Source organism: Eriocheir sinensis, chromosome 17 (assembly GCF_024679095.1).
Source record: "Eriocheir sinensis breed Jianghai 21 chromosome 17, ASM2467909v1, whole genome shotgun sequence".
NCBI lineage: Eukaryota > Metazoa > Arthropoda > Malacostraca > Decapoda > Varunidae > Eriocheir > Eriocheir sinensis.
Window position 1 is genome coordinate 9985908 of NC_066525.1, and position 10859 is coordinate 9996766.

The following is a 10859-nucleotide window of genomic DNA, read 5'->3' on the forward strand; positions in this document are numbered from 1 at the left end:
AGAACACAAAACGTCGTTCGGCAGTATGTGTGGATTGTTGTCTCCCTCAAAGAAAATGTACCTAAAAATCTGTGGCGGATAAACTGTGAAAGAAAGTAACTTACATAAGACTTGCACAACTTAAATCTTCCTCACAGCCAAGGGGATGTGGGCGTAGCGAACCAGGGCGGGGCTACCAGGATTTCATCAACATTTTTTGTTCAGAGGATGAGGGAAAATATACACGTTACTGCTTCTCTGCTATGGTGGATGGGTGTTTTCATGTTTGTAAGCTCAACAACGTCAAGAAAAACGAGAGCGTCTGCCTCAGCCAAATGTTTCCAGGGAAGAAGTTGGTCACCTTGGCTACAGGAAAATCTTCCCCGAAATTTCTCGTTCAACACTGCTTCTTAACAAGAGCGGTTAGAATATTTAAACCAATTTAAATAAAATACCTTTGCCTGGCAGATATTCTTTGCTTCGATCATCGTCACATTCATTCACTGTAGGCATTAGTTCAAAATTATTGGAAAGAGGTATAAAGCCGTAAATATTTACGGCCGAAATATTAAAACCTGCAACAGGAATTATGTCATCCTTTGCCTAAGAGACGTTCTGCTTTATATCAGTCAGTATTTACTGTTCCTGTTGGAAATATAGAAAAACTCGAGGTTATGTGAAGATGAGTGAAACGATGCACCATTTTTTGCTGTCAAAAGTTACCGGGCGGTATAAAAACTGAGTACTATCCCATAGGGGAAAATACCTCTCCCTTTCCCTACTCTTTCCGGGATTCTCTCCAGCAGCCCTGTCCCTACCCGCGTACGCGTCCCTGAGTGGTGGAAAAGATGCTCCGCCTTTGTGAGACCCCTCCCACCACGAAGAATATATACAAGGCTCTGAGCTCCCTACCACCATTTGTGCACTGCAACTGTCAGCTTCAACCAGACACATTCATACGAAATCAGAAGACCAAATTTCGTGCTCTTGTCAATTCTCAGTGGACTTTACTGGTGGAAAAAAAAAGTTATTATAGATGTATGAAAATAAATTTGCAAGGGTAGCATCTTCACCGAATAGTAATTTTTCATATTTCGGGATCTCAAGGGAGAGTGAGCCATAAACACTCCACTAAAATGCTAGGGAGCGTATTAGTGTGGTTGCGTAACGTGCTCGGCGCCGTCACGGTGGAACCGGTGATGTTGGTTGACGGAGCCTGCAAAGAGGCGATGTTGATCTACACAGAGAACGTTCAAATGAATAAGATTTGTTCGGTCAAGCTAGGATATCCACCCGAGGTAAGTGTTTGTAAGTACGTGATGGCGGGGGTGGAGGCAAGGGCAAGAAGGTTGATGTTTGTACGTAACGCTGCTATGCACCAATTCCCTTACCCCTCCCACAGGTGTGTGACAACCTGATGGCCCACAAAGAGGAAAGCATCACTGTACAAAGAGAGTTATCCTTGTTCGCCTTCTACAACAGCATCCTCATGTCCATCCCGCCGCTCATTTTCATTCTCTTTATGGGCGCGTGGAGCGACAAGTACGGCAGAAAGGTAAGTCTTCGTACGATATATATATATATATATATATATATATATATATATATAGAGAGAGAGAGAGAGAGAGAGAGAGAGAGAGAGAGAGAGAGAGAGAGAGAGAGAGAGAGAGAGAGAGAGAGAGAGAGAGAGAGATGGATGGACGTATATAAATGGATAGATAAAGGTAAACATATATGTATATGCATATATAAATATATACATCATAAATTAATTACCCCACAGATTCCTCTGCTTATAACGATGGCGGGCCATATGATCTATGCTGTTGGGTACCTGCTCTCCCACTGGCAAACCACCTGGCCGGTCGAGATTCTTTACCCAATAACATTGCTTGAAGCCCTGGGCGGAGCCAATGTTGGCATTCTGTCTGCGACAACCAGCTACATCGGCGACATAACAAGTGAAAAGCAACGAACATCACGCATGATTATAGCAAATTCTTTTTGGTACTTGGGAGGACCTGTGGGCACACTGGTGGCGGCTATAATGATAAAGCACAGTGGCTACCACCTTCCCCTGGCGATGGTGTTCTTGGCTTACGCCGCAGCCACAATATATATCATTTTTTATGTCAAGGAGAGCCACGGTCCCCTCGCAAAGAAAAACTCAGAGGCTCAGGAATCTGTGTCTCAGGACAGTGCGCCACAAAGTGTGACAATCGGCAAAATGGTGAGAGACCTCTTCAACTGGAGGCGAGTGGTAGAATCGTTCAAGACTGCCCTCAAGAAGAGAGAGGGTAACACGCGTGCCATCCTGGTAGTGGTCATCCTGGCGAACAGTATACGTCGCATGGCCAGAGGTAACTATTATATTATTTTCTAACAGTAACTGTTATAATCTAGAGGCAAATGGTAGTAACGACTTGCCAAACACCAAGTAATCTACATGACACTGAAGCCACGATGAACGCCGCCTGTAGTGACTGTGATGCGTGGGGTGACGAGGCTCTTTATCTTGCAGGGTTCTTCATGTACCAGTTTGTGCGTCACGTGCTGCACTGGGACGCCACCGACTACGGCTACTGGATATCCTACCGACACCTACTGGCTGCTCTCGGTATGAAAGCTTACGACTTCAGTTCTTTGTTTACTTGAGGTCCCATACCCATGCATATTGCATAGGTTATTTTTTATTGTTATTATTATTATTATTATTATTATTATTATTATTATTATTTTTATTATTATTATTATTATTATTATTATTATTATTATTATTATTATTATTATTATTATTATTATTATCATTACTACTATTACTCTTATTATTTCATAATCACTATTATTTAAATTGTCATTGCTATTACTGTGTTCCACCGCGTTTAATCCTAACACCGTAAAACAAAGCCATTCAGACTCGTATATTGCTCCTATTGGAGCCTACCGTACTTATATCCTTTTCTCTTCCTCCAGGATCTCTGTTTATTGTGCCACTGTGTTCACGACTGCTGAGCATCAGAGACAATGTGCTAATCATCGTCGGGGCGCTGTCCATGGTGGCGGAGTACGTATGTTATGGCCTGGTGAACGGCGCAGCACAGACCTTCCTCATGTGGCTAGCCCCTGTGGTTAGCGTCATCTCCAACGCCTACATCATCGCCTTCAGATCACTGTCCACCAAATTAGTCAATTCCCATGAAAAAGGTTAGTTTATAAAAGCATTCAACCGAAAAAATATTACTATAACTGTGAAATATAAGTAAACGTGTGTGTGTGTGTGTGTGTGTGTGTGTGTGTGTGTGTGTGTGTGTGTGTGTGTGTGTGTGTGTGTGTGTGTGTGTGTATGTATATATGGGTGCTTTTATTATTATTATTATTTTTTTTTTTTTTTTACAGTAAAGGAGTCCGCTCGAAGGCTAAACGAAAAAGACATAAAAAGACCGACCGCTATTGCTGCTGCGGCAAAGATTAAAGTTGTAGTCTAAAGAGTGCCAGATTCGGTTAGAACTATCTTAATACTCCCCTCTTGAAAGCGTTCAAGTCATAGGTCGGAGGAAAGACAGACGAAAGAGGGCTGTTCCCGAGTCTACCAAGGAATGGAAAGAATGAATGACGCTGATGGTTAATTCTTGCATGAGTGACTGTGACAGCAGACCGGCGAATTCCAGTAGAAAGTTTTGTGCAGCGGGCCACGGAAGACATGCAATTATCAGCAACATTGCGGTTGAATTTGACGGTAGAAATTTTTCACTTAGAGAAGGGATATTGATGAGGCATAAAGACTTTAAATACTCTCTCCAAAAGGGTTGTGTGTGTGTGTGTGTGTGTATGTGTGTGTGTGTGTGTGTGTGTGTGTGTGTGTGTGTGTGTGTGTTCAGGCCTAACATGAAAGGTTTTTTTCTTTTTCTGTGTGTTCTACAGGACGCATCAGCGCAGTGATGGCGGCACTCAACGGCCTCATGCCGATGGCTGGTTACTCCGTCTACTCTCCCATCTACTATCACACCGTCGACACTTTCCCTGCAACTCAGTTCTTCTTCGGCGCCAGTCTTAACGTCCTGATAATGATTGCTTTTATGTAAGTACCATCTAAGACGCAAAGTATTTGAAATGTTTATATAACAAACTATTGAATTATATTTCACGAAGTAGCACAAACATAATGTAAGACCACTTACATTGTATCCATTTATTTTGCAGAGGAATCGAGGTCACGAATTCTTCGTCAGCTAAGGGTAGCAAGGACACTGAAATGGGTAAGAATAATAATAACTCCACAGATGCTGATGAAGACCCTAAGACGAAGCCACAAGTCTTTACTACAGCGCTCAGCAGATCGGCCAGCTTTCCCAGCGATAAATGCGTCTCCTGCAAACTTAAAAGGCCTAGTAAACCTCTTCCCGATAAGAATGACGGTTGCTTCAGCAATGCACTCACTGACTCTGAGCTTACGGCGTCAGAGCGACCGACTGTTACTCCACAAAAACATGTCAGTGGGTCAGGTGACTGAAAATGTGATATTCCAGGCTGGAAGGAGATCTTCAGCCACCTAATCTACCTCATTATTTATATAGATGTATGAAAGGGAATTATAAATATATATATATATATATATATATATATATATATATATATATATATATATATATATATATATATATATATATATATATATATATATATATATATATATATATATATATATATATATATATATATATATATATATATATATATATATATATATATATATATATATATATATATATATATATATATATATATATATATATATATATATATATATATATATGTATATGTATATATATATATATATATATATATATATATATATATATATATATATATATATATATATATATATATATACACACACTTACATCACGCTTGCATTGCGTCAAAACAAGGGTGTCACTCTAATGTCCAGTCTCTTGGCACTTTTGGAGGTGTGCCGAGGACTGACATGTTCTTCAGTATGTATTGTTACTTTGGTAGTGTGATTGTAGTAAACTTGTTTGTTTAGAAATGTAAGCTGGACAATAAAACTGTGCGATAAAAGAAAAAAAAAAGAAAAACGTCAGTGATTCTACACGGTTATTGTAACACAAGATAATGTAGGTTAATTGAATATGATCATTGAAAACTTTTTGTCAAAAATAATTGTAGTTCGTCCTAGAAGATATCTGCGAATGGCAACAAAATATGCAGACGCTCAGTGTCTCAAATTAAAAAAAAAAAAGTCTTGTTGAGAATGGATATTAAAACCGGTAAAACTAATCATCAGGAAATATCTTTTTTTTTTTTTTTTTTTTCATTGCCATAAAATCCAGAGTTTCCGGGCACTTCATAAAATGCACAAACCTAAATCCTTTGAAATCATTCACTGGCTTTCAATAAAAGTAATGTAACCGATATTACGTCTAAAATGTGTATATATCATATAACAATGTTTTCACACATTTATTCCTGCACGTTTTTAAGACGAGCAATAGTTCGTTTTTAGGCGAAAATACGTGCTGGAGGAAAGTGAACTGTTAGCTTGCTCAATGTGTGTATACGTCCTTTGTGTGAATGAGCGTGATGCCTGACAACTTTACCGTGGCTAGCCTATTTACGCGGATTCATGACTACTGTGACTGTGTCATGGAGAAGGATCACCGCTAAACACACACACACACACACACACAGAGAGAGAGAGAGAGAGAGATTCACCGAACATGGCTATGTGATCACCTGTCGTTCATTAGGGAAAAAAGGTTTGTTTGTAAACATCTTACAACTATGAAAGCTTTAGTATGTGAAATAAATATGTTCACTTATTCTACACTTTTTTTCCTATGATGTAACATCTCCATTGTCCAATTGGTTCTGTTCACGTGAGTCCAATGCTTCAGAGCAAGTTTTTGTGTGTTTAATGAAGGGCGTCCCTCAAGGTAAAGGTCATATAACCCAGCACTAAGCAAAAAATATATATTTTTAGATATTCACTTCGCTGCATAATAATACAGCTTTTATTCCTGTCATAAATTAGTGATAAAAAGTGTACCACTACACCAACTGTCTGGTAATTTCCTCGTGCTGTGAAAAGTTCTTAGATCCCCCAACGAGACCTAAATACCATCAACACCAGCAAGCAGCCAATCAAGTGGCTAGGCCAGCTGGAGCACCAGGCCCTGCGAGCCCTGTTTCTTTCCCATAGCTGAACCCTTCTTTCCCCGGATATATGGTTTTACGACACTCCGGTAACACACAATTCGAAAGGCTTACAAGAATAATGTTCAAGTTCCCAATAAAGTGTTTCTGAAGTTTAGTTATGCAATATATTTTTCCTAATATGGAATTTAATGTATACCACAATTATGAGTACATCATAATCATCCTATTGTGTAATTCACCTCTTGGTGTGCTGCGGGTCTCTCTCGAGACAGACAGCCGTTCCCTTACGGAAGAGCACAGAGCTCATAGTACCGATCTTTGGGTAGGGCTGAGAGAAGGCCTTGGCTGAGACCACTCACACACAACACACCGCGACAACGAGGTCACAGCTCCTTGCCTGACGTCGCGTACCTACTCACTGCTAGGTGAACAGGAGCTACACGTGAAAGAAGATAAACCCAACTTATCTTCACCCGGCCGGTGAATCGAACCCCGGTCCTTCTGGTTGTGAGGCAGACGCTCTATCCACTGAGCTACCGGGCCGTGTGTGTGTGTGTGTGTGTGTGTATAGATAGATAGATAGATATATAGATAGACATACATATATGTGTTATATATATATATATATATATATATATAGATATATATATATATATATATATATATATATATATATATATATATATATATATATATAAATATATATATATATATATATATATTTATTACACACACAGACAATAGAATGATTAGTTGTTCATAATTGTGGTATACAGTAAATTCCATATTAAGAAAAATATAGTTAGCCTACACCATGTTTCTGAAACTAACGGTAGTTTTAAACGACTGCTTAAGTATGAGCAGCCTATTACAGTCTAAACTGCGTTCACGGGTTCAATCAATCGATTGCTATTTGAATACTCTGGTGCTTCATAAGATAGAGCTCACAATATAAGGCACAGTTAATAGAAAACCCGTTGTTGATCTCTGGCAACTCGACAAAGAACGGAAAGTCAACAATGAGCTGGGCTTTATTTACCCTCTGGCTGAAATTCAGCCCCGGGTTGATGGTCTCAGGTTCTTGACCCGGGTCCTGATTTTATCGCTCCCTTTGCTGGCTTTCTTTGTCCAGGCTGCTGGTGTCCTCTCAACTACATGAACTGTGCACGCGTTTAGCGGGTAATTGTCAAAAAAGAAGGTCGTACCTCTATTTTTTACCAATATCTAAAATCCTTGCACACTAGAAATACTAGAAAGAGACACTGTAACAGTAACAACCTTGTTCCTAACACTCACTCACCGAGCGAGTACACAAATCATGTAGTAGTCAAGAGGAGACATCGAGGGCCTGGAAACAGTAGGCCAGATGAGCGAAATCCAGTAACACAATGAAGTAAATTAGCAAGTATTGAAAACAAAATGCAAAGCTTAATTACGATTATTATTATTATTATTATTATTATTATTATTATTATTATAACTAATATAATTTACGAGGTCTACAGAGAGAGAGAGAGAGAGAGAGAGAGAGAGAGAGAAAATAATCACAAAATCCTGTAGGGTCCGGTTTGTCTGGACAGGCACGTGTGTCTTGATTGTGAACAGTAAAAAGGAAAAAAATGGAGCACAAAAGAAATTATTGTCAAATGTAAGAAAAAAAATTATCCTTTACTACGGCACCGGTTTGGAGGAGCAGTGTGTCATGGTGATTTCAGTCCGGCTATTTAGCAGAAAGTGGTTTTTGGCACGTGCTTGATCTCAAACCTGATACAAAAGACTGTGCTACTGCTTCTGCTCAAGTGTACCCCACTTTGGGCTCTGCAACGATGGAAGGAAGAAAGTAATAAAAAAAAATGTAGGGGCCATAACTGGTAGTGTATAGATAAATGGGTACCTGATGAAGCCTGGAGAAGATAAACTGTGGTACGGTAACCCGAAAGTTACGCTGGCCCTGCATCCCAAGAAAAAAGTTTTCTTATCAACCACAGGTTCAAAGGGCCCATGCAACGGAAATGAGGACCGTGGCCGCGCCCAGCTATGGCGAATGTCCCCAACTTAGCCTTAAAAGCAGTGTGCAGGTGGCAAGAGAACAAATGCTCAACACAATGCTTCATATCATTGGTTGGGATACAGATAGTCAATCGGATAAATGTTCAGTGAAATGGAGGAAAATACTGTCAAAAGTTTATATAGTATGGGTAAGGTACCGGAGGGACAAAAATACTGGAGGAAGATGATTATATGTATTATTAGAATAAGCTGACGATGTGGACAATGAGTGGCATACACATGTACTAAAAAAAATTCAAAGGCTGTGAGTTTTCGTTTTTTGGGAATAACTTTGTAACCAACACTCGTATCAGCACAAAATTTTGTTACAGTGTATTTCGCACACTGCCCTAATTTTTATGGGTATCGTGAATCACCAAAAGTAGATAATAAAGGCACTTCTCCCTGTAGCAAAAGGGGTAAGTCGGACTGGCCACTCAAAGAAACGAACACAGGTAGTGACGTTGTACTATGACGTATCAGAAGCTCCGCCCTCTCTGTCCCTCTTCCCTCCCTCCACTTCTTTCCCTGCTCCCCCCCCCCCCTCTCTCTCTCTCTCTCTCTCTCTCTCTCCATGGAAAATATATAAGTATTTTTGAAAGTGCAATTAAGGCATGAATGATGTGGAAGTGGGACTTTTTTTTTTCTTATTATAGTGACACATACCTGAATATCGTGACATGTGATAGAAGGATGGGAGTAAAGGTTAACCACCATAATTGATGGTAGAACGATTGTTCGGTTGTATTCCTTTATTTTTTTCCTATATTTCTTCATCACATGACTTGGACTCTCGACATCAGTCGTGTACTTCTATCAAGAAACTCAACAGACTTCAAGGTTCAGCATTGTCGGCATGGCTGTAAGAATGCGTTTGTCACGCGACTTTTCAACTTTTTTAACAAAGAGAAAGCCACCAATCGCATGAAGATTGCTTTGAATAGGTAAGTGGTTATGCTTATTTGATGTGTAACCTATAATAAATGAGACTTTGTGCCGCCCCGTCGTTAGAATTACAGCCTTACTCAAGCCGAAACCCCTATTTTTACTCACTCAAGAGGTATGGGAAAGTGCAGTTCGTCGATCATGAGCCTTCGAGGACAATTATTGTTTAGCAGACAATATTCATGGAAGTGTCGATCCTGTCATTATTAACCTTGACAGTGACAGTGCTGATGAGGGAGATTTATACTTTAGTTGTGATGAAAATTAAGTTATAAATATTTTGTTCGTATCATTAGTCAACCAATCGTGTCTCGGTTTCAATTTATTATATGTAATCCTATAATAATAAACGAACAACACCACATAACCGCCAAACCACTACGCTACCAACAATCACGGCGTTTACCACTAACACGTTATCCACTCACTTTTACTCAATAAAGGGTGTCTGTCAGTATAAAAGGGGAAAAAAATATACAAGGCCACTACCAAATACTTCATGTCTTGATAGTTATGAAGCCTGCGTCAGTGGCCACATTTTGAGAGAGAGAGAGAGAGAGAGAGAGAGTGGAGGGAGGGAAGAGGGAGAGAGTGGGCGGAGCTTCTGATATGTCATAGTACTACGTCACTACCTGTGTTCGTTTCTTTGAGTGGCCAGTCCGACTTTCCCCTTTTGTTACAGGGAGAAGTGCCTTTATTATCTATTTTTGGTGATTCACGATACCCATAAAAATTAGGGCAGTGTGCGAAATACACTGTAACAAAATCTTGTGCTGATACGAGTGTTGGTTACAAAGTTATTCCCAAAAAACGAAAACTCACAGCCTTTGAAATCCACATAGGTGCGAAGCTTCTTTTCTCTCTAGTCATCGCAATCGCGCGCCTCTTCCCACTATGGACGTGTACAGGTTCCATCTTCCCCACTCATTTCACCCCCCACCCCTACCCTGGACCACATCCTCCCTTACCACCTTGCTGCGTCACCAGCTGCTTCGATAGTATCTGGTTACTTAGAGCAACCTCTGACATTCTCCACCAACCTACCCAACAGGTTTGAGTCCCAAAATATATTTCATTAAATCTATGTAGCTCTGAAACAACTTACTACGGCTTTCTTACCCCTGTTCCCTACGCTAAATAAATGACTTTATAATACGATAACAAAGTAAGAACATGAAAATATATTACTGGCAAATCCACAAAATACTTCATTCACTCTTGCGTACCCAACGACCTCTGGCAAGGAGTTGCTAAGGAAGCACAACTTTCATATACTGACACACCCAAGCAAAGTGGGACCTCGGGATGTTGTCAGCATTAACCCCTGAAGAATGCTGTTCCCGCACATGCGCCCCCCCCACCCCCACCCCCACTCTCTCTCTCTCTCTCTCTCTCTCTCTCTCTCTCTCTCTCTCTCTCTCTCTCTCTCTTATAGCAACCGATTTATTTTTAATGTCCTATTTATGTATAGATTTAATATCCTAATGAAAAAAAGCATTTTGGGTTCATAAAACCACAAGTGAAACATTGACTTAAATTAGTTAAACCAAATTACTCAAAGCGACTAGGCCAGAGCCACGGATTTTTTTTTTTTTTTTTTTTTTTTATCAGCGTAGGTGGGACAGGTTCTGTAATACCCTATCATTTACAGTGACATTTCGTCACCTAGTAAGTGTGGGATGCTGCTCCATATCTCAAAGATGTCGCTC

At 40.0% G+C, this 10859-nt stretch overlaps 1 protein-coding gene across 1 annotated transcript; it reads left to right on the plus strand.

Annotated features, from left to right (window-relative positions):
- Positions 1-886: 886 nt before the first annotated feature.
- On the plus strand, positions 887-4563 carry LOC127000096 (proton-coupled folate transporter-like). The gene is made up of 7 exons (XM_050863520.1): positions 887-1277; positions 1382-1534; positions 1763-2339; positions 2501-2596; positions 2953-3183; positions 3901-4057; positions 4180-4563. The coding sequence occupies exons 1-7, from the start codon at positions 1116-1118 to the stop codon at positions 4487-4489; spliced, it is 1686 nt and encodes a 561-aa protein (XP_050719477.1). The 5' UTR covers positions 887-1115; the 3' UTR covers positions 4490-4563.
- The last annotated feature ends 6296 nt before the right edge of the window (positions 4564-10859 follow it).